The sequence below is a fragment of the Chanodichthys erythropterus genome, chromosome 2 (assembly GCF_024489055.1).
Source record: "Chanodichthys erythropterus isolate Z2021 chromosome 2, ASM2448905v1, whole genome shotgun sequence".
Taxonomy (NCBI): domain Eukaryota; kingdom Metazoa; phylum Chordata; class Actinopteri; order Cypriniformes; family Xenocyprididae; genus Chanodichthys; species Chanodichthys erythropterus.
Window position 1 is genome coordinate 11939617 of NC_090222.1, and position 26009 is coordinate 11965625.

Below are 26009 nucleotides of genomic sequence, written 5' to 3' on the forward strand. Positions count from 1 at the left end.
ATAGTTACTCTATCCAATACTTTACAAAAAACTCAAATGTTTACAATGACTTCAGTAGTTACTAGAGAGTTATCATGTTTTTCACTTTAGAATACTGATCCAAATAATTAGTAATTCCTTCTGAAGGATTGGTAATACTTCAGTCATTACTAGTGGGTTACCATGACCTTTACTTTATACATTATGCATTATTCACATTAATTACGAACCTGTATAGTTCTTAGTAGTTCTCTGGGAGGTATGAAAACAGTAGTTACTGATTAGCTAATAGTGAACTATCACCTTCAACTCGGCACTACTACTTACTAATTCATTAATCAGAGTTTCTTGTTAGTTTACTAGAGTGTTAATAATGCATTATTCATTTGTTCCTATTAATTAATGAAGGATCAGTATTCTAAAGTCTTACCTATTATTTTTTTTACAAGTCATTACTATAACAGTATATAAAAGACTTTCAATGTAAGAACTTGTACATGACAATGTTCTAATAACCTCTAACCCCCTAGAAGGTCATCAATGCAAATGACTTCAACAATATGCTACATAACAAAACAAGTATCATTATTTCAAATCTACTATCTACTATCTAACAATCTGACCACAGTTTTATTTCCTCATGCACTCAATGGGGTGTGCTCATTTCCAGTCTGGTGCTGCAGGGGTTTGAGTTCTATTTAAAAGATGAGCAGGAAGGATGTCTTTACTAATTGATCCAAGGGTGTGAAGATCAAAATATCTACTGGTAAAGGCACATCTACAGGTAAAGTTAAAGAAGCTTATCTTATGTAAAGTTTATGATTTGGATTAAGGTTTGTGTCATTTATTTTATGTGTCTGCATTTTGAAATTCATTTACTCCATTAATCAAATCCTGTTATTCAAGTTAATACATTTTTGATTTAAGTAAAAAAGTCTGAGATTGTATTGTAAATTGTATTTTATATGTTGTAGTTTAATTTGATTATAGTATAAATAATATATATACTATAATGAAAGATTAGAACTTCAGAGAATTTAAACTGCAGAGAATTTGACATGAACATCACAAGATCTTGTGCTTCAGTGGAAGTTCCATTAGGTACATAGAAAGTGCACAACCTTTAATATTTCTTATTAATTTGACTTCATATTGTTTCTTTAATTTACATTTTTCAGAACCCCAAACTTTGTTTATTTTAAGTTAGATTTTGAATCAGACTAGCCTTAGCCTTTTGAATCTAGCCTTAGCTTTAGTATATAAATATTTGTTTGTTATTGTCAATATTTAATTTTAATATAAACTGTTTAATACAAATTGTAATCCATAAATAATTAGTTCATTGACGTAAATGTGTATGATAACAGATTTATCATTCTAATTCAGATTAATTTGATTAAATGCATATATAATCTGTTCCACAGACATGGAGAGTAAGCTGATGTTTTTGCTGGTTTGAATGATTGGCTGTGCAGTGTCTTGCATTAAGGCAGATGGCCACCTATCACCACCAACAAATTTGACTGTAAGAATATAATTTTTGCATTTCCACTGTTTTGGTACAAAGAACATTTGGTTACAATTTGTTTTACAGTGCCGTAGTTACATTGTAATTACTCAAATAAGCACTGAGCACTATTGATTAACTACAATGTACTTGATATAGAGATGTTTAGGGTTTGGTTTAGGGTTAGTTACTTGTAATTATACATAATTTACTATTACTACATGTACTTACTATAGTAATAACGTGTAACTACGGCACTGTAAAATAAAGTGTCACCGAACATTTCTTTTCCTTTTAAACAATGCTGGACAAAAAGGTCATTTGTTTAGAATCAAGATGTAATTGTTATGAAAGCAGTTTAAGGTATTGATGTTGACAAAGGCATACCTTTTTTTCTGATTTTTCTTATTCATAGTCCAAAATCACCAACAATGAGTGTGGAAAAACCAAACTGTGTTTGGACAACCCTAAAGGATGTGATCCTTCGGGTAGCTCTCAGTGTTTCTTCACCTCAGTTACCTTAACTAACATCAGCATCACGGTTGAGCTCAGTGGAAACTCTACCGGTTACATCGCTTTAGCAGCTGGAGTGACATCTAATGTGTCTCAGGTAAAACACATTTTACAATGCCTCTGTGGACCATACTACCTTAAAGCAAAGATGATAACTTGTTTTGACCAAAAGTCATAAAATTGAAAGCCAATTTGGTGCTTAAGAAACATGTATTATTATCAGTGTTGAAAACAGTTTTTTGCTGCTTAATATCTTTGTAGAAGCCGGTAAGATTTTTATTCAGCAAGGACACATTAAATTTATTTTAAAATTTAATTTAGAAATTAAAAGTAAAGACATTTATGATGTTACAAATGATTTCTATTTCAAATAAATGCTGTTCTTTTTAACTTTCTACTCAAAGAATCCTGAAACAAAATTGATCAAGGTTTCCACAAACTGTTTTCAACACTGATGATAAGAATCATTATTAATAATTGAGCACCAGTAATAACATATATATAAACATGTAATAATAATTTACAATATTAATGTTATTATTGTAGGCCTATTGTTAATTTAATAAATACTGCCTTGGTGAGCATAAAGACCAACTCACACTGCACAGACAAGCACCGGTAAGCATGTTTGTTGGGTTTTGTTTGATCAGTGTGTTACCCCTGTTGGAGTTGGTCGGAGTTTGTTTTCACCAGACTAATCATGTTCAATCAGTGTTTTTGGTGTTGCAGCAGTGTGAACACGGCTGTGTTATTTTTCATGAAATTCTAATTCCAATGACCAGTTTCTTTGTTGGCATTTGCCTGTGTGATGTGAATTGGCCTTAAGTGTCACAAACTGCTTTGGGACTTTGGTTGAAGATGCAACTTTAGAGCAATCCAGAATAATAATCCATAAAACAGGCAAAGGGGTCAAACACACGGACAAACAGTCCTAACATAAAAAAGGTCCAAGACACAGGCAAACCCCGTGAGACTAACAGATCAAATCCAATACAGTAAGGAACCAGAATAACACTCAGAAATGCAGCGTGACACTAAACAAGACTTTGCAATGAGTGAATGAACAAACAGGGTTTAAATAGGCAGGGTTAACAAGAAGATGAGACACAGGTAGATGTGATCAGGCATAATGAGTCCAGGTAATGGGTTGTTGGAAAAGTAGTCCATGGTGAGATAACCAAGAAGGAAGGAGTTCCCTCTGGTGTAAATCAAGGGCACTTCAGTTGGTAGATGTAAGAGACTTTCTTCAAATGCATAAACAAAAAAAACTTCACCATTCCAATCGTTTGACTGCTATATTAACTCAGCACAAAATACTGGGGTGAACTATTCCCACATTGCTTAAAAAAGGTCTATTATGGGTTTGATTAAACATGCAGTTAAGATACACAAACAGTGACTATAAAGTAAATTTGACTGCATTTAGAGGTTTAAGCAGTTTTTAAGATTGAGTAGTCTTAAATAGTGTGTCAATTTTCTGTCATAAAAGTTATCTAGCCCTGTGACACATGGTGGTTACTACATGGACAGATATTCAGTTTTTATTTTCTTTTATAAACACTAGTTAGGGTCTGAGCACCAGTAGTGTGAGGACCCTATTGTAATTGCTCGGTCAGTTTTTCTTCTTTTCGTCCGATATGGGTTTCAGAATTAGGTGTAGCAAAATGGCTCGATAGCGCCACCTACAAAATTTCAATGAATTATGTTTTATTAACGTAGTTCAGGAGGAACAAGTCAAATAAGCTACCCAATCATTGTCATCTTAATGATTACGTCATCTCAACCAGCTGTCAACAAATCTGTAATCAACGTATCTACCCAATCGACATGAGTTCAGGCCTGTATATAATCACAGTCAAAACTCACCCAAGGATCCTCAACAGTTTCCAGAATCCCTCCACCACCCCGTCTCCTCGCACTCTCTGGGTTACTTCATATAATCTAAAAAAAGGGGGGGGGGGGGCGTACTTTGTGTTCAGGCCGATTACTGAGCTCGGAACCCTCTCCCCGGACAGCACGGCAAATACGTTTACCAATTTATTTACCTGACTTATTTGTAAGTGTGAACTCGTGAAATCACAATTCGCGCTATGTTTCACGTACAACTATGAAATTTAGTAGACACATATAACAGCCCAATACCCTACACAAAAAGTCCTGGAAGTAAAATCAGAAAACCCAACAGGAAGTGAGATATTTAGAAATTTTTCTGCTAAATATTTGCTGTTTTTGTCATTTCCAGATATTTTATCAGTTAAACATCATGTTTGGTCAGTCTAATCTAAAGGCCTTTGCATCGTTAAATTGTGAAGATCTTGAATTTTTCGCTGAAGGTCGTGTCTGTGGCAGCCTGACAAAATTCGATGTTTCGTCATAAAACAGGAAGTTGTTCTAACTCGGGCATACAATGTCCGATCTGCCCTAAACTTCATGTTTTATAAGAGTCCTGGCCTGAAAAGTCCGTCTACATGCCAATATTAAGTTACAGTCATAGCGCCACCTGCGGGCAACAGGAAATGTCATTTTTTTACACTGTGATGCACTACTAGCAACATACTAAAATGTTCATTGAGTAGATGCTAGAAACATTCTAAAACATGCTAGCACCACTTAGCTGAGTGCTAAAGCATGCTATTTTCATCATGAAACAGGAAGTTGTTGTAACTCGAGAATACAATGTCCAATCTGCATCAAACATGTTTGATAAGTGCCCTGGCCTGAAGACATGTATGGCAAAATTTATAGTCATAGCTCCACCAGATGGTAGCAGGAAGTGTGGCAAATACAAATGACTGGTGGTGCGAGTGCAAGAATTCTTTCATCGTTGCTTGCAGCTTTGATTTCAATGGTTTCAACTGCATATCAGCCACTACAGTGGACACTAACGCCAGTTTCACACTGGATGCACAAGCAGTGCAGAGTCATTGCAGAAACTGTACGTATGCAGAGTGGGAGCAGCACTTGCCCATTATGCTTTCACAGTGTTTGATGTGTTTGTTGCGTGGAGCTGAACTGCGGCTTGTGTACTGCAAATACTGTCACCTTTACGGGTGTTCTCCTCCGACCACTGTCTGTTTCGTGCTTTGATTATGATGGGCAGCATACTCTGCTGCAATGCAACAGTGTTCCCCTCTGTCCCACACACATATGCATAGCATGCTGTATATAAATATAGATGATTTTCAGGTCAATTTTATGCAAGAATCAGCTTGAGCGGCGCAACAAAAATAGACTCGGCGCCAAAACAAATGCGGTACTGCCGCTACTGCTCTGCTCCTGCGATACGCTCCCACGCCAACCCTGCATCTGGTGTAATGCTCTAATCTGTTAACATGGGTGTCGACCGTTACGACTGCGGTCATGCCCACCGAGTGGCAGAAAGATCGAGTGGCAGCATTAGTTTGCAGTTATCACAAAATGATAACTGCAAACCCATGTTTCTCTGCTGAATTGCAGTGATCCATTTGATTCTTTTTTCTGTAGCTTTCGGCAGTTTTGAAATATATACCTCAGATTTTGTGTCAAAGCTATTTGTACTGTCAATCACAAAGCTCTTTCCTGTTTTGGATGTGTTTTGTTGTGTTTTTCACGGCATTCACGCTGAAAAGCAATGCCGCAATTGGTCTTTTGCCACTCAGTGGGCGTGACCGCAGTCATAACGGTCGACGGTGACGTCACGTGCATACCCACTATACACTTTTTCCGCGTGTGCTGTGAAACTGGTCTAATCACATAGACTGTAAAAAAATATGGACGTAGTGTCTGTGATGTCACCCATAGAGTTCTGAACAGCAGTTTTGAGGCGAAAATGAGGCCGCTGAAACCATGCTGCCTAGCTCGACGTGACCATGTTAGCAGGCAAAGAAGATACTATCTAAAATATTAATATTCTAATGATATAACTTATCTTTATTAGTTAATAAATAAGTTATATCATTAGAAAGTTATAAAGGTTTACTGTCAATCAACGGCATCTTTTTTAGGATATGATCCATCACCAGTAACTTAATTGAAATTTGTGTCAGGTTTGCACATGACAACACGAAAAATCAAACGGGACTTCATACATTTATAATGAAATAGTGATCGCAAAATAAATCCAATCCGTTGCACTTGGGTAAAATGTCCATGAGTGTCCAATGATAAAAAACAAACAAACAAACAAAAAAAAAAACAGTACTTTTTGTCCAAAAAAGCGTTAAATCCATGAAATATTAATATATTATCCATTGTTTGCATCACATTTCTTCTGAATGATCGGCTCTCCATCATCGTTCTTCAAGAAATTATGCAACCTGAGCAGTGTTTATGTTGTAAAACTGTACAGTATATGATCATATATCTTACAAAAAAATGAGCCCACGTTCAAAATGCAGCAGTTTTAGTTATAATATCCAAGCAGTGCTGTCAGAGTTTGTGGTGTCTTGAGAGGCATATTCTCCAGCCATAGTCATAGTAAATCTCACAAACAAAACGTTTAGCCAATGCCACGATCCTTTCCTTCCGCATGCGTGCACATCTACACAGATGCACATCTGTCTCGAGTCTCGACCATTAATGCAGCAAACCATATCATTTTATAATTGTATAAAATAATCCCGAAAAAAGCACAAACACGGCAGAGATGCCAAATTCAGCGGGTGGAATTAGCTGAGGTGACGCCTCACAGACAGCAGCGCAATTCACCTGTCACTCAAGTGACCACTCCCTTAATTATGCTGAACTTTAAGGCTTAATATAATTTAAACGGATCAGTTATAAAAAAATTCACCCTCCTCAGAGTTGTCATGAAGGGCAACATTAGCAGTATAGACCAAAACCACAATTTGTACCTGTCACAGTCACATGGACTTTTAGTTTGTTTGTTTGCATTGTCACATGTTCCTTTGTTCTGTTTTCCGCCACATTCCGTCACCATGGACACTCATTGGACCACGCCCACTTGTTAACCTGTCTAGCTTGTTTGTGTCAGTGTATTTAAGGTCCTGTCTGTGTTCAGTTGTTTGTCGGGTCTCGTTTGTATTTGGATGTGTTTAGTGTATGCTCTACTCTGGATTCTGTGTTTCTCCCTGTGGATAATCTAGTAAAGACTTATTATAAGTTACTCTTCCTCGTCGTGTGTTTGATATACCAGCATCCATAACAGAAGACCCGACCAATGCAGTTGTGGCATTATTTTGTCGTCAGTGTTTTTTTTTTTTTCCCGTGTCAGTGTTTTTTCGTGTTCCACTTTTTTTGTATTCCCGTCACTATGTACTCACCTGCATTTCTGTTGCTCTGCCTTGAGCAGAAGGACTGCTCCCTCGAGGCACATTTGAAGGATTTTTTGCTCCTAGCACCATCTACACATTACCCGGACAGCAGCCTTTGCAACTTCTTGTATGCCGGCCTCAACAACCCCACCAAAGCGCTGCTGTCCGGGGAGGGGCCTCGAGGGAGCTTCATGGAATACGTCGAGTGGGTGCTAGTGTCCTGTGATTCGCCGCTCACAGTTAACATCATCGACGACAACACCAGCCCCACCAGCTACCCAGTGCCCAGCCAACAACATCCCGACTGCGAGGATCGACAGCCCGAGCCCACTGCAGGCAACGAGAGCCACTCCGCCGCGATGTACACGCCAGCGCACACAAGAACGACCGAGCTGAACATCGCCATGGAGCCTGAGCAACGCGTGCCTGACCAGGTGTGTGAGTCGGCTGCCTCAACCATCGCTGAGGGAGTCTTAGTGGAGTTCGACGGGATGGAAGCTAGCCCCGCCCAACCCCCCACCACTGAGAGTGAGTGTTTGGCCACCGCACTGGATAGAATTTTTTTTTATGTTGAAGAGGTAGTTTTGTTTTCCCCTCTATCTCCTGAGTCTGTCTATGTTCCTGTCTCTCCGCTGGTCCCGTCCAGCCCTGAACTGTCCGTCTCCCCGCTGGTCCCGTCCAGCCCTGAACTGTCCGTCTCCCCGCTGGTCCCGTCCAGCCCTGAACTGTCCGTCTCTCCGCTGGTCCCGTCCAGCCCTGAACTGTCCATCTCCCCGTTGGTCCCGTCCAGCCCTGTATTCCCTCCCAACCTCCCTCATCCACTACCTCTCCAGCACACCTTGGACTCTGTTTTTTGTTTTGGACCTTCCTCTGCTCCACAGTTTTTGCCCCAGTCCCCAGCTATTCCTGTCATCCCTTCATTGATGCCTCCCATCAGTCCCTCTGCGCCTCCTCTCAGTGGTGAGGCTACAACTCGGGCCCTCTGGGAGTCATCTCAACACGGCTGTGAGAAGCCCGTGGCTCCGCCCTCTGCCTCTGCACGCTCCAGTCCTCCTTGATCCGGTACTGGAAAAATACCGGTATTTATTATTTTTCAAACGATACAATATCATAATTTTGCACATTTCGGTATTTTATGCGCTGCTGTTCCGAAGTTAACCGCTAGGTGGCAGTGTGCTGCTCAAACAGACACAAACCCGGCAAATGCGACAACAGAGCAACACACGATGGATCAAACAGATATTAGTTCTACACACCCGAAACTAATCGACAAAGACAACTGTATGAGTGAAATATGACTTTACTTTGCCTTCAAAAGTGATAATAAAGGTGAAACAAAAGACCTCCATGCACAAATCTGCAAATGCTGCTTTAAATCATGTGTTGCCACGGGAAGCGAGTGGGGGTTCAATCTTCAACTGGCTGGCGGCAGCAGCCACTGACAGGTCACATGACCTGGTGGCAGCTGCCAGTCTGATTCTGGCAGGTCACGTGACCTGCCAGTGGCGCAGGTGGCAGCTGCCAGTCTTGATTCTGGCAGGTCTGTCAGCGGTGGCTGGCAGAGTGTAACGCGTTCCTTATTTCTATCGTTGCATGGAAATACATAATTGTATTATTATTAATATAATCTTATGACTCTATTCTTTTGTATAATTCACGTTTTAGATGGGTTTATCTCAATTAAAGCAGTAAAATGACCGTGATCTCAACTGGTGGAAAATGACGCTCAGCCCAGCCAGCCACTGCTGAGACGCGAGTATAACGCGCTCTCTAATCACTCTCGCTGCATGGAAATACATAATTTTATTATTATTAATATCATATTATGACTCTATTCTTTTGTATGGTGGACGTTTTAGATTATCTCAATTAAAGCAGTAAAATGACCGTGATCTCAACTGGTGGAAAATGACGCTCAGCCCAGCCAGCCACTGCTGAGACGCGAGTATAACGCGCTCTCTAATCACTCTCCCTGCATGAAAATACATAATTTTATTATTATTAATATCATATTATGACTCTATTCTTTTGTATGGTGGACGTTTTAGATGGGTTTATCTCAATTAAAGCAGTCAAATGACCGTGATCTCAACTGGTGGAAAATGACGCTCAGCCCAGCCAGCCACTGCTGAGACGCGAGTATAACGCGTTCTCTAATCACTCTCGCTGCATGGAAATACATAATTTTATTATTATTAATACAGCTAATCTTATGACTATATTCTGTTGTATGGTTGGCGTTTCAGATGGGTTTACCTCAAATATATATACAATCTACTTAATGCTTTCTGTCCTCTGATTGACAGTACATAGCCTACATATGAAGTAGGCCTATGTGTAAGGCAAAAATGTACTGTACTGAAGCAACTTGATTATTCATATTTATACACAATTTTTAATGCTAAAAATTACTATTACTAATAAACTACTTTTTTCGTGTTAATGTAAGTGTCAAATATAACACAGCATGCTTTCGGGGAACATTATATTATGATTGATTTTCAAAAAATTTAGCTATAAAAGCCTGATGTATAAATATGATGCTCAACAACAAAAACATGCACATACTTTTGAGTATCATATTTCATACACACATGCACTGGGACTCGTGATTTTTATTTATACTGTACAAACTGTACATCCTCCCATATATATATATATATATATATATATATATATATATATATATATATATATATATATATATATATATATATTATATATATATATATATATAATATATATATATATATATTATATATATATATATATATAATTAATGAGAAATGGACAAATAAATGTTGCCCAAACGCCTGTTGTTTACATTAGCATTAAAAAATGTAAACATGTATTTTATTATTTTTAACATTAAAAAAGGAGGCATGAATAATTAGGTAAATCAAAGTTGCTGCATTCCACAAATTTTTTATCTTACACTTACTTACAAGCTAACACTCAACAACAACTTTTTAAACATGCAAATCCCCTCCAAATATTGTAAATATGTGAAACATATTTGTGAAACAAGTTTTCTCAGAAGGTGAACATATTTACAGGTGGTCATGTTGCTTATGCTGCCCGTGACCTTAAAAGAAATGAACAAAGTCAATGTATCTAAATATTTACATCAAACACACCTTTTTAAAATGAAGTCAAGAAATGAGACCTAAACTTCCCCACAGCCGCTAAAATGATTGTATCCAGATTTAGGATTAATGTTGAGAAAGGGCCGTATTATTAGAATAATTCACGTTTTAATTGCCATTTTTATGCTATATATTATTGCATAACTCGTGTTATTACAAAACATAAAATCGTCACAACTATTAGCAGTATGCATACAAATTAGAATGATTTCTTTGGAATGACAGGCAACAGTGGCTGGATGGTTGAGCGTCCAGCGAAGCATATAGCAACCAGTTGAGATCACGGTCATTTTACTGCTTTAATTGAGATCAACCCATCTAAAACGTCCACCATACAAAACAATATAGTCATAATATGATATTAATAATGATAAAATTATGTATTTTCATGCAGCGAGAGTGATTACAGAGCGCGTTATACTCGCGTCTCAGCAGTGGCTGGCTGGGCTGAGCGTCATTTTCCACCAGTTGAGATCACGGTCATTTCACTGCTTTAATTGAGATTTACCCATCTAAAACGTCCACCATACAAAAGAATAGAGTCATAATATGATATTAATAATAATAAAATTATGTATTTCCATGCAGCGAAAGTGATTAGAGAACGCGTTATACTCGCGTCTCAGCAGTGGCTGGCTGGGCTATGCGTCATTTTCCACCAGTTGAGATCACGGTCATTTCACTGCTTTAATTGAGATAAACCCATCTAAAACGTCCACCATACAAAAGAATAGAGTCATAATATGATATTAATAATAATAAAATTATGTATTTCCATGCAGCGAGAGTGATTAGAGAGCGCGTTATACTCGCGTCTCAGCAGTGGCTGGCTGGGCTGAGCGTCATTTTCCACCAGTTGAGATCACGGTCATTTTACTGCTTTAATTGAGATAAACCCATCTAAAACGTCCACCATACAAAAGAATAGAGTCATAATATGATATTAATAATAATAAAATTATGTATTTTCATGCAGCGAGACTGATTAGAGAACGCGTTATACTCGCGTCTCAGCAGTGGCTGGCTGGGCTGAGCGTCATTTTCCACCAGTTGAGATCACGGTCATTTTACTGCTTTAATTGAGATAATCTAAAACGTCCACCATACAAAAGAATAGAGTCATAATATGATATTAATAATAATAAAATTATGTATTTCCATGCAGCGAGACTGATTAGAGAACGCGTTATACTCGCGTCTCAGCAGTGGCTGGCTGGGCTGAGCGTCATTTTCCACCAGTTGAGATCACGGTCATTTTACTGCTTTAATTGAGATAAACCCATCTAAAACGTGAATTATACAAAAGAATAGAGTCATAATGTTATATTATTAATAATACAATTATGTATTTCCATGCAGCGACAGAGATATAGGGAACGTGTTATACTCTGCCAGCCACCAGAACCTCTGACAGACCTCCCATAATCAGACTGGCAGCTGCCACCAGCGCCAATGGCAGGTCATGTGACCTGCCAGAATCAGACTGGCAGCTGCCACCAGGTCACGTGACCTGTCAGTGGCTGCTACCGCCAGCCAGCTGAAGATTGAACCCCTACTGCGGGAAGCAACACATCAAGTCTAGCAAAGCACTTGTCACTTGCTCATCCCGAAAGAGTTCGGAGATCGATAGGTGAGTCAACTGATTTAATTTAGACTTTTATTCACAACACTGATCAGCACACGCACATAGCTATCAAACATTAAACACGAAAGCTCAAACGTGCGTGCGTGACACACTAGAATCAATTAAGTTTAGTTGTTATATGTGCACTTGTGGCAAAAATCATATTTTAATTGAATTTGAATGAATAAAGAGATTAGTAATATTAATTTTAGTATGAAGGGCATATTACTGCCGCTGCGGCGACACCTAGAGGAAGCAGCCGAGAAAGAACGAGAGAGAGAAATGGTAATAGACTATGAATATTACTAATATGAACACTTTACAATAAATCTACATTTGCAAAGTTCATGAGGTAACCTGACCTAACAGTATTATAGCATTTAATCTATCAGTAATTATTTATAAATAGACTAATACATGTTTAGCATGTTAACATTACTTTGTGCATTAAACTAATATGAACCCAAACACAAACCTTACAATAACCAAGATTAATAAATATTATAAATGTCAGGAGCTGAAAATTAAATTTAATTGGGTTATTTTGTTTGCACTATGTGATAAAAGAAAGATATATATATATATATATATATAATATATATATATATTATTTATTTTATTTTATTATTTTATTTTTTCAAAAATCTAAATTTAAACCATATTCCCTGAATGTAGGTTTTGTTACATTATATTTGCACATTTGTTACTGCAGAGTTTTAAGCATTTCATTAATAAAATTGTTTCAACTCACTTATCTTTTGAGGCTGGTTATTTTTCACCTATGGTATCGATTTGGTATCGATACCGAGGTATTAGATTCTGGTATCGTACCGAAGCCAAAATTGTGGTATCGGAACATCCCTAGCGGGGGTACACTCAAACAGGGACATTTTTTCCCCATATCTTGAAGTTTAGAGACATTTTAACTATACATTCCATAGGCTCCATCATGCCATGCAGTAAGTTGTTGCCCTGAATCATATTTGTCATCAGTCAACTGTATGTAATGTCAAATGACCTATGTATGTCTGGGATGGGGCAAGAGCATTAAATGCATTAATAAGTTTAATTAACATGTTATTTTCACAGTAATTAAAACATATAGGGAAAAAAATCCTGACTCACAATGACAATGACTCATAAGGCTGTCACAATTCATGCACCGGGGGCTAAAATAAAGTGTAATCTGTAACAGTGTGAAGTCTTTTCCTTTTAATCTTATTTTTTGTATTATATATAATACAAAAATATAAGTATTTATATATATATATATATATATATATATATAAGTTAAAAAAAGTTTTTTTTTTTTTAGTTACAAGTTAAAGTACTTTGAGAAATTGAATGGAATCTGAATAAGAATGTTGAAGCTTGAAGCATAGATACTCAAGTTTATTAATTTTGGAAGTGTTTCTTGTCAATGTCAAGTTTATGTTCAGTTTGTTTGTGTTTTAGGGGCCATTTACATGACACTGTTTTTAACTAAAAAACTGAAAGAGTTTTATGTGTTTTGTCTGTCCATTTACATGACAATGGCATTTTGAGGCCTGAAAATGCAAACTTTTGAAAATGGGTTTCAGAGTGCATGTTTTTGAAAATAATACCATTATCGTCTCTGTGTAAACTACAAAAATGTGAATTTATGAAAATGGTGAAGACATTCACATGCGTATTACATGTTCAATCTATAGGCGTGTAGTGTTTCTTTAAAAGTGTCATGGCCAACTGCTGGCCTGGCAGCATAATACAATGTTTTTAAATGTTTTTGTGGTGAATAGGGATCGTATTGTCGTTTTTGACAATGTTGACGTCTGTATGCAAAAAAACGCAAAAGAAAACTTCCATTTTTAGTTGCTGTTGTGTAAACGTACCCTTAGTTTGGTTTTGTTCTGTTCCTGTTTGCCTGTGTTCTCAATCCTTGTTTATTTCTATAGTTACTGATCATGCTCTAGTATGTTTCCATAGTTATGATTAGTTTCACCTGCATTTCATTTAGCTCCCTTTTAGGTGATGATACACGGGGCAGTTTCTTGAGCAATGTCGCCAGGCAGTGTTGCCAAACGATGTTGTTTGGGCACTTTCCCACTGAGAATGGGCAACAAATTTCGAAAGTATCCATATATAAATTTGTTGCCTATTCTCAATGGGAAAGTGCCCAAGCAACATTGCCTCACATCATTGCTCAAAAAGTTGCCCTGTGTATCATCACCTTTTGCTTGCCCTGTGTATTTATACGCTGTGCTTTAGTTACTACTGGTCGGTTTGGTTCTCGATAATGTATGGTGTAATTGTGTAATGTTTGTAAAGTTTAATAAATACTGTTATTGTTATCTCCTTCGTCTTCATCGTGCGATTCTAAACGTGACAGTCGAAAAACCTGAATCACATATAAATCTGTCACAATATTTCAGTTTATGTTTTACTACCAAGCACTATCTGGAAGTGAGTGATTTCAACTGGGGGAGGGATCGTATCCCATTCACACTTTAGTTCTCTTGACTAGCTAAAAACCAAACACATCCTGCTTTCTCATTACAGAATTACAGAGGCAGTCTTCTTGGTGCTATGTCCACTTAACAGATTACAAGGGTTATTTTCACGTTCTCATAATAAAATCTACAGTGTTTTTTTTTGTTTGTTTGTTTGTTTTTTGCTTTTCAGAATCTCAATATCATCTTTGTCTGTGGCAATAATAATGGACGGTTCTTTTTCCGAACTACAACGCTCCTCAGTAATACACTGCAAATTACAAATACAGTAAGGATAATATTTTTGAGCATATTGTTTTAGCACTTCTACGATCCACTGGACTTTTGCATGAATTTGTTTTACGAAATTATTGTGATGAATCTTTTTTTTTTCCCCTTCAGCCTAATGTAACCAATATCCAGGGTTTGATACAGTCAAGCTTGATGCAGTGTGTTTTCAACGTCCCAATTGATGAAACCATCACCAATTTCCTAAGCAATGTCAACATCACAAATGTCAAAATCAGCAACAAACTTAATGTATTCCTTGACATCTTGAAGGGTTCAACAAGTGGTGAGTTTGTTTATATCTCAACACATTACAGGATATGTAGAAGAAATACATTTCATAAAAAAGATCTTTAATACAAATACAGTGGGGTCCAAATGTCTAAGACATTGAAAATCTTGCACTGGAAATAATTTTGATTAATGACAAAGATAAAGTAATCTTCTTTGGTCCTTCCATGTCAGCTGACTCGCTAACAAGTTAGCGCATATGTTATATTAGTTGAGAATTATTTCCAAACTTAATCATATGTGACTTTTCATTATTTTGACCCCAAATGACATTTGCTAAAAAAAAGAAAAGAAAAAAAGAAAAGAAAAAAAAAGTTATCTTTGTCCAAATGGTATGAAACTGTACGGTGGTTAACACTTTCTAGATCTACAACATTTTTAACAAATGTAATTTTACTTTGTTTATTAATGTTTTTACTCAACATTTTTTTGCAGGATTTATGATATCTTTTAAATTTATATAAATAAATTAAAAACTTTTTTTTAATAGGTTTTTATACAAAAAAAATATATAATTTTTTATTGGTTTAGTGTAAGATTTTTTGGGAAAATTCAGTTTTAAAAGTAAAAAAAATATCACTTTTACCAGATGGCTGCAGAGCTCCACTATTTGCTATTTGCCTAAATGAAATACATCTTTTCACAATTTGTTTTCCAATTGGATTCATATTTAAATATTATGAAATCACAATTATAACAATAAAAACTTATTTTTGTCAAAGTTTGACATTTTTTGTTATTCGAAAAAAATACACAGAATCCATGTGCTTTATTTGCTGATTTGTTATTGCTGTTCAGTTCATTGCATTTTGATGTTCATGTATAATTGAGATTTCATAATATTTAGATATGATTCTAACTGAAAAAAAACAAAAAAAAAAACATGTGAAAAGATGTCTTTCAGTTAGTCAAATAGCAAATAGTGGAGCTCTACAGCCATATACTGGTAAAAGTGATATTTTTTTACGTTTACAACTGTATTTTTCAAAAGATGGGCAAAAATGTTTCACTAAACCATGTCAAATTACCCATGTTATCCCCACAAATGAAAGTTAGAAATGTGGGTCTTTTATTAAAGAAAATTTTACATAAAAAGCTGTTTTTGTACAAGAAAATATTTTTACATTTATTTATATACATTTAAAAAATATCATAAATCTTAAGTAAGAACATTAATAAACAGTGTAAAATTACATTTGTTTTAAATATATATATATATATATATATATATATATATATATATATATATATATATATATATATATATATATATATATATATATACAGCTATGGAAAAAATTAAGAGACCACTCCAAGTTCAGAAATCAATGTTAAGTGGTCTCTTAATTTTTTCCATAGCTGTATATATATATATATATATATATATATATATATATATATATATATATATATATATATATATATATATATATATATATTGTTACTATATTACATTTTGTTGCCTGGGGTCTCCAGAGACCCCAAAGCTCAGTTCAGTTTGCATACAATGGTGTCAATACAGCCAGATCAAAAATGTTGAATATCAAGAATGCAGCTGCAAGAATGTTGATTGCATGGAACTGAAAATCATGATCATATTACCTCAGTTCTGGGCTTGTTTCATTGGCTGGCAACACTTTATTTTAGGGTCCACTTCTGACTTTTAACTAGCTGCTTTTAGCTTGCATATTACTAGCATATTAGCTATTTATTAGTACTTATAAAGCATATGTGACCAGTCACGGAGGGACACAAGTTGGTTCTGGGGAATTTTGAGTTATTCGCAGATTCTGAAAGTGTAGTCTCCAAGCTTTCCAATGATGTGTGACACATGGAAATAATGTTTAGAGCCTCTAAAGTTGCTGTTCTCACCTGTTCTCACCTGCTGGGAGTGACAATAGGGCTCATTTACATCTCATTTAGATAAACCATACCCCTATAAAACTGCATGGACCACATACTATTAATAATAAAGGTTAATGTGCATTATAAATGTCAGTAATTTATCTTTTATAAAAATGATTTAGAGGCTGAAATATGTGACTTTTTTTGTCAAAACTATTTGAACTTGTGCATTGTAGATTGTTGTAAGACACTCCTTTAAAATCTGCCCATCATTTTTAATGTTATTATTTTAATGTTTATGTAAAGAAAAAGTACATATTGATGCTAATTTTATTTGTTATTTGCTGGTTTTCCACATGAAACTTGGTGAATTTACTTTTTGAACAGGATTCTGTGATAACCGTGATCATTTTGGTCACTATAATCATGAAATGAAATTTTCTCACTTGAGAAGCCTGTTAAAGAAGAATAGGCAATCCAGGAACTAACTGGACTAACAGAGGCCAGAGATCGCTAACTATGGCTATTCAAAACACTTTTCAAGACAATAAATACACGATTGAGACGATGAATGCATGTATTGACTGAATTTGTGTCTGAATAGCGCTCCCTCTGTGGGCGTGGCCGCATTAGCGGGTAATGAGCTGAATCACAGACTTCTGACATGGCTCTTTTTTCATACAGATTACATAAACACAGAAGGTTTGTTTTCGATTTGACTTACACGATGTAAAACCTGACATTTCAACGTTTTTTTCAGACACAAGTATAATTTTTTTTATGATTAGTATTCACTAAGTTACAGTTCATTTTCTGAGAACTATCAGATTGGACTTCGTTCAGAGGGAGATGAGAGATCACGCATCATGTTAGTTTTCTTTATTTTACAAAAAGCACAACATTTTGTTTTTACTCTGAGTGTATACAAATAAAAGAAGACATTCTATAGTTTCAATTGATATATTACTTATGTCTCTATGACAAAAAATGACGGAGTATTTTAAGTCTGTTTTGCTGCAATGTGAAAAAAATCCTGCAAAATGAGCCGGCGTGTTACCGGACTCCAGAGAGGTAATGTCTTATTATGCCGCTTTCATCGTCGCTCAGATCGTCTTCAGAATCAGTGAGCGCTTGTTCATAAGCATCCGGCTTGTCGAAAAAGTACTTCAAAACATTTTCGGTGTAACGGCCACGGTTCTTCATTGAATTTTGATATCAGCTAGAGCCGGCCAGAGCGCTGCATAATAAGTAGCCACGCTTCCCAGTATGGAAATACACACAGACATGACACGCCCCTACTGCGTGCTAGAATCTCCGAAAAACAAGCCGATTTCAACCTCAAAATGTACGCTTTTAAATATACCAATACTGCTATCTCAAACACGGAAAGGCTTCTTCATGATCTCAACTAACAGATTCTGCAAAAAAAACGAAAATCACCAATTTTTTTTTTTTTTTTTTAAATGCTTCTTTCTCATTTTGCTCGAAAGTTGTGCTGCCGACTTGTGTCCCTGGTTTCCGTGACGGGTCACATATATTAATGCCTTATTCTGCATGACCATATTCTACATCCCTTAATCCTACCCAATACCTCAACTTAAACACTACAACAACTACCTTACTAACTATGAATAAGCAGTAGGGGTGTGAAGAGATCTCGTGTCACAAGATCTCGCGAGATTTAAATTGTGACAAGATTTCTCGTCGAGGCGAAAAGCAGTCTTGTGATAGTGTGAGGGTGAAATTAGGAAAGAACATGCCTCCACTGTTGTTTTTCAATGTTAATTTCAACATTTACTAATACATTGTTAAAATCAAAAGTTGTATTTGTTAACATTAGTTAATACACTATCATGAACTAACAATGAATTACTATTTTTATGTTTAACTAACATTAACAAAGATTAATAAATACTGTAGCAAAGATATTGCTCTTTGTTGATGTTGGTTAATACATTAATGTTAATAAATGAGATCTTATTGTAAAATTTTACCATTTTATTTATACTGTTTTTATTTCTATGGTCAGTTTGTGGAAAGGAGTTCAGTTAGGAGGTCAAAAGTGGTAAAAGCTCATAAATCTTGTACAGTAAGGTCTGAAGAGACTCCTATGAAATCATACAGGAGAGAAGCCAGTTTGCGGCAAAACTTTTTACAGTGCTTGAATATTGTTGTCTTTTACTGCATATGCTAATTTAAACTCAGAAAGTAGAACTGAAATGACATTCATTACAAGATGACTAGTTTCAAATACACCTGCAGATTACTTTTCTAATCATGTATTTCATCTTTGAGGATTTCTTAAAAATAGTGTGTAAAAATCTTGTGAACTCAGTCTCGTGTCTCATCTCGTGAGCTACATGTCACGTCACACCCCTAATAAGCAGTAAATTAGACGTTTAATGAGGCAAAAGTTGTACTTAATAGTGAATATGTGTTCCCTGTACTAAAGTGTTACCCAATGGCTATGTGTCCATTTTGGAATTCAGTTACATTTTTCTGATTGTTTTTAAAACCTTTAATATGTTTTAAGGTCCTAGCATGGTCATAGTAAGCTGTTAAAATGTGCTTTGTAAATAATGGCAGCACTTTATAATATAGTCCTGTTCCCCATGTGCATAATATGTACTTATAATAGTAATTACAATAAGTGGGTAACCTAACCTTAACCCATGCAGTTACATTATATTGCAGTATTTTCTTAAGTACACTGTAAGTACACATAAGTGCACTTACTGTAAAAGAAAGTGCAATTGAAATAACATTTAATTATTTTTAACAGAAGCAATTTTATAAAACAAAGAAATATTAAAATGATTTAGAAATTGTTTTGAATGGGAGGCTCAGGCAGGAGATCCAAGTGCAGCGTTTATTTACAGTGAGGATGGTCGTACAGAAAGAGTTAATCAGGGGCAAACAGGAACAGCAAAGGACAGGCAGGGACGACGTCAGGGTACAGGCGGTAGGTCAAAAGGCAGGCAGGTATCGATCATAGAACAGGAAACAATAAACAATCCAGGGGTCCAAAGGCAAGCAGCAGAGAATCAACACGGGAAACAGACAAGGTCGGGAACAGAAAGGCAAACAGGGAAAAACGCTCAGAAATTGCAACATGAATGTTAAACAATACTTCGCGGTGAGGTGGTGTGTTTGGAAGTCCTTTATAGTCCTGTTAATGAGCTGCAGCTGGGTGTGGTAATCAGTGTGGTGTGCTAGGGTGGATGTGGCAACAGGTGATTGGTGTGAAGTGAACATGTGACTGACAGGGAGAATTGTGGGAAGTGTAGTCCGGGGAGTGACAGGAACAGACGGTGATCGTTACATAACGCCCCCCTCCCGGAAGGCGCGTCCTCACGACGTAAAGGAACAGCTAGGGAGGGGGGGGTGGGTGCATTGGAGATCTAACAGCAGCCGGGAACGGGATCTCCAATGCAGCCCCAGGGACTCAGGCAGCCACGGTGGGTCAGGTGGCTCGGGCGGCCACGGCAGGTCAGGTGGCCTGGGCGGCCACGGCAGGTCAGGTGGTTCGGACAGCCACGACAGGTCAGGTGGCTTGGACGGCCACGGCAGGACAGAGTCCATACATGGCCCTAGTGGCCTACAGTCCATGAATGGCCATAGTAGTTCAGAGGCCCTTAAAGGCCATGGTTGAGCAGGGTCCCCACCCACAAGCTCCCCACCCCTAGGTATACTGCCCCCCCCAAAAAAGTTCTTGGGGAAATCAAGGGAGGCATTGGCGGGTTCATGGGCAAGGAGCTCGGGTGGCGCCAGAAGGGCAGATGGCCTGAGCGGCAGCGGTAGAGCAAATGGTCCAGGCGGTGGTGGCAGGGCCGACCAAGGCTGCTCTGTGGCCTTATCAAGGAGAGCGGGCAGTTCGGTGACGGCCTCCATGGCCGTATCAGGGAGAGCAGACAGCTCCGGGACGGCAGCGGGCTCGGGCTGCTCCGGGACGGCAGCGGGCTCGGGCTGCTCCGGGACGTTAATAGAGCTCGAGTTCCTCAACGCACGTAGGACAGCCAAGACATAAAAAGTGAGCACAGCCCTCTGGGCCAAGACAGGACAGACCAGGAGAGCAGGCTGTGCTGGAGCGGACTCACTGGCTGGAGCGGACTCAATGGCTGGAACAACCCCTGCATCCTTGAGCACCGCAGGGGCGGCCATCTTGCCCGTGGGCACTGGCAAAGCAGCCATCTTGTCCATCGCGTCCAGGGCGCTTGAGAGCGTTGCAACAGGCGAGCTTGAGAGCGTTGCAACAGGCGAGCTTGAGAGCGTTGCAACAGGCGAGCTTGAGAGCGTTGCAACAGGCGAGCTTGAGAGCGTTGCAACAGGCGAGCTTGAGAGCGTTGCAACAGGCGAGCTTGAGAGCGTTGCAACAGGCGAGCTTGAGAGCGTTGCAACAGGCGAGCTTGAGAGCGTTGCAACAGGCGAGCTTGAGAGCGTTGCAACCGGCGAGCTTGAGAGCGTTGCAACCGGCGAGCTTGAGAGCGTTGCAACCGGCGAGCTTGAGAGCGTTGCAACCGGCGAGCTTGAGAGCGTTGCAACCGGCGAGCTTGAGAGCGTTGCAACCGGCGAGCTTGAGAGCGAAGCGGCAGACTGGCCTGCTTGAGAGCGAAGCGGCAGACTGGCCTGCCTGAGAGCGAAGCGGCAGACTGGCCTGAGAGCGAAGCGGCAGACTGGCCTGCCTGAGAGCGAAGCGGCAGACTGGCCTGCCTGAGAGCGAAGCGGCAGACTGGCCTGCCTGAGAGCGAAGCGGCAGACTGGCCTGCCTGAGAGCGAAGCGGCAGACTGGCCTGCCTGAGAGCGAAGCGGCAGACTGGCCTGCCTGAGAGCGAAGCGGCAGACTGGCCTGCCTGAGAGCGAAGCGGCAGACTGGCCTGCCTGAGAGCGAAGCGGCAGACTGGCCTGCCTGAGAGCGAAGCGGCAGACTGGCCTGCCTGAGAGCGAAGCGGCAGACTGGCCTGCCTGAGAGCGAAGCGGCAGACTGGCCTGCCTGAGAGCGAAGCGGCAGACTGGCCTGCCTGAGAGCGAAGCGGCAGACTGGCCTGCCTGAGAGCGAAGCGGCAGACTGGCCTGCCTGAGAGCGAAGCGGCAGACTGGCCTGCCTGAGAGCGAAGCGGCAGACTGGCCTGCCTGAGAGCGAAGCGGCAGACTGGCCTGCCTGAGAGCGAAGCGGCAGACTGGCCTGAGAGCGAAGCGGCCGGCGGGCTTGAGTGCGAAGCGGCCGGCGGGCTTGAGTGCGAAGCGGCCGGCGGGCTTGAGAGTGAAGTGGCCGGCGGAGACTTGAGTGCGGAGAGCGAAGTGGCCACCGGGCTTGAGAGCGAAGCGGGCGGCGGAGACTTGGGGATGCCAGCTGCTCGGACTGAAATCAACGGTGGATCGGTCACACTGGAACGCAACCCTCTCCGCTCCCAGACTGATCTAGAGACGTGACGTGACTCTGGGCGATCAGCGGCGACGTGACTTTGCTCTGGGCGATCAGCGAGGGCGTGACGTTGCTCTGGGCGATCAGCGAAGGCGTGACGTTGCTCTGGGCGATCAGCGAAGGCGTGACGTTGCTCTGGGCGATCAGCGAAGGCATGACGTTGCTCTGGGCGATCAGCGAAGGCATGACGTTGCTCTGGGCGATCAGCGAAGGCGTGACGTTGCTCTGGGCGATCAGCGAAGGCGTGACGTTGCTCTGGGCGATCAGCGAAGGCGTGATGAGGCGTTGTAGCATCCGCCATTTTGGGTGCGCAGTCTGTAGCGGCTGCCATTATGTGGTTCAGCGTGGCGTCGCGTTCCTCCGCGAACCCCACAGTAAAGGTTGAACCAACTGTGAGCAGGGCAAAGTCCAGGAATTCCATAAACGATCCTCGGGGACCATTGGCAAGTAAATAGTCCTTTAATGGTTCATTTAATCCATAAATAAAGAAGTCTATGAGGGCATAGTCTGGCAGATCAGATAAATGAGCAAACTCCAGAAACTTTTGAATATGTGCCTCGAGGGTACTGCTACCTTGCTGCAGGTTGATGAGGCACCATGCTGGGTCCATGTTGAAGCTGGTAATGCTCTGAGAAGCTGCTGGATCTTTGTACGGCGAAGTATTCTGTTGTGAATGGGAGGCTCAGGCAGGAGATCCAAGTGCAGCGTTTATTTACAGTGAGGATGGTCGTACAGAAAGAGTTAATCAGGGGCAAACAGGAACAGCAAAGGACAGGCAGGGACGACGTCAGGGTACAGGCGGTAGGTCAAAAGGCAGGCAGATATCGATCATAGAACAGGAAACAATAAACAATCCAGGGGTCCAAAGGCAAGCAGCAGAGAATCAACACGGGAAACAGACAAGGTCGGGAACAGAAAGGCAAACAGGGAAAAACGCTCAGAAATTGCAACATGAATGTTAAACAATACTTCGCGGTGAGGTGGTGTGTTTGGAAGTCCTTTATAGTCCTGTTAATGAGCTGCAGCTGGGTGTGGTAATCAGTGTGGTGTGCTAGGGTGGATGTGGCAACAGGTGATTGGTGTGAAGTGAACATGTGACTGACAGGGAGAATTGTGGGAAGTGTAGTCCGGGGAGTGACAGGAACAGACGGTGATCGTTACAGAAATTAATCAAATATTGTAGATGTTGTAATTTATAGATCAATAATCAAAGACGCAAAATTGTCGCATTGACCATGTGAACTCCATATCAATGTTTTGTTCTTCTTCCATGGATCATCGGGTTTTGCTCAAGGAGTCAATGTCAGATTAAGTGCTGCTGTCATTAAAGCAAATGACATAACAAATACTAACATAAAATTTGTACATTTTTCTATACTCAACTTTTCTCTCAGATTGTTTATATATAACTTGTTGTGGGTGAATAAAAAATGAAAAATAGTAGCATTTTTAATAGTGGCTTCAGATTTGCATAAACCACGAGATGTTTATGAAGATATACTGCCATTTTGCAATTTGTTTTAAAGGAACTGTGCTGGGAACACCAACAAGTGTACTTGAGTCATCTGTTCTGGTTAATCTAGCTAATGTGAATTCTACTAATGTTGTAAGCACCACAACTAGTACTCCAGCTAGCACCACAACTAATTCAAATGCCAGCATCACACTCACCAGCCTATTGAGTCATGGTAAATACATTTCTCAATAATTATCCAATGATGTGTTAAATCTCAGTTGATTCCACAATAACATTTATGTTGTTTTCTCAGTGCATGCAGTTCAAATAACGCCTTTCTTGTTCTGATTTACAGCTGCAGTTTGCCTTATCAGTATCTTCTTGCATCTGATCTGATGAGACCCTGAGAAAGACCTGAAGAATAATCATGCTTTAGAGCATTATATGGATATTGTTGGCATATTTTCCTTAAGTATTTCTATTTCTATGGGCTTGTTTCTTTATCTGATTCTTTCTATAAGATTATTAACAAACATATAAGAAACCCATATGTGTTTGACATATACATGGTGTTAAGTATGTTGGACACATATAAAAAACTACTTTTTTATTGTGGTGTTTTAATGATCTTTTAACATTATTTACTGATAGATTTAAACTTGTATTTTGAAAGAGAAACCATTATTACTTGACAAACTGTTAGTAGATTTGTCAAATGACAGCACACCACTGTCACTATTTGTTGAATTTTACTTTCATTTTTATGCTGAAGAAAAAAAAAAATACTCTGGATTAACTTAAAAACAATAATTTTTTTTTTTTCTCAAACTATATTTAAGGCATGGTTTAAACATTACAAATTGATTTAATATTAATAAAAAATAAATAAATAAATAAATAAAAATCCAAAGACAAAAACATACAAAGTAAAAAGTAATTTATGGTTGCACTTTTTATTTTACGTACTTACAGTGTACTTACCTAGTACTGGTTAATATGTGATTAGGTGATAGGTGATTACATCGGTTAAGGTTAGGTTTAAGGGTAGGTTCAGGGTCAGTATCTAGTTATTACCAAGTTATTGTAATAACTATAATAAGTACATAGTTGCCTATATGTTATGAGCTGCTCAGAGACACGAAGGCTGAGGATCCAAGTGCAGCATTTATTGAAGGGAATTCCACAATTCAGGTCAAACATGCAGAAGTCAAACACAAGTGAGCAGTCCAAACAATGATTAAAATCCATATAACAGGCAGAAACAGATAATCCAGAGAACATGGGAAACCAAGACATGGGAAAACAAGAATACTCAGGCTCTGAATTGCAGTCTAACAGACAAACAAGATCTAGCAATGAGTGACTGTGAAGACCAGGCTTTTCTAGAGCTAATGGGGTAAATGAGACACAGCTAAAACAATAACAGCAGATGATGGGAAATGAAGTCTTTAATGAAATGATGAAAGTCCTTGGTGAAGTGCCCCCTGCTGACTCTTGTGGGCACTCCAGCTGGTGAACATTACAGTATGTATGTACATGAGGAACAAGACTGTAAAATGATGTGCTTGCTAATTTATTATTATAAATACCAACATACTTAAATTTGCTATACAATGAAAGAAGAATTTTCACTTAACATAAAACTATAAACATTGTCAATGTTTACTTACTATACTTACTACTCTATAAATGAAAACAACTTTAAAACTTTAATGTTTGTGATGTCTCTTTAAAATATGCAACATATTTAAACTGGAAATGATGATTTTCAATTATACCAAAATAAAAATGCACTATATAAATGACAGTTGTTTCACTGTTCTTTCTGTATATTGTCTGAAATCTGAGGGTGCAAAAATATATATTTTGAAGAATAGAATATAAGAAAATAGATCAAATGTTAGAAAACAGATAGATAGGGTTAGATTTGTGATTTGAAATTTAGATTTTTTTTTTTTTTTTTTTTTTTTTTTTTTTTTTTTGTGCTGTGGTGGATTAAAGATTTTCAGAGAGGCTAGCAACAGCAAGCTCACTTTGAAAGCGTAAGATTCCACCCTCCCTTCAGAGCACTCTCCAAAGTCATGCCTCCTCCAAAACACATGAACGCAGAGTCTGCAAATCATCACGAGAAGAGAGATGGCAATAAATTATCTCATGTCTCAAAGCATTTTCATTTTAAACTGAACTAATCCTTTATACCCCCCAAAAATTTCTGATG

The 26009-nt window shown here is 38.8% G+C and overlaps 1 protein-coding gene across 1 annotated transcript; it reads left to right on the forward strand.

The window, feature by feature from the left end:
- Window positions 1-1438: 1438 nt before the first annotated feature.
- Window positions 1439-24278, forward strand: LOC137029054 (putative ferric-chelate reductase 1). Its single transcript, XM_067398566.1, has 6 exons — window positions 1439-1504; window positions 1902-2096; window positions 14683-14778; window positions 14892-15063; window positions 23862-24023; window positions 24147-24278. Exons 1-6 carry the CDS (start codon window positions 1439-1441, stop codon window positions 24185-24187), a joined length of 732 nt encoding a protein of 243 aa, XP_067254667.1. The 3' UTR covers window positions 24188-24278.
- Window positions 24279-26009: the final 1731 nt, after the last annotated feature.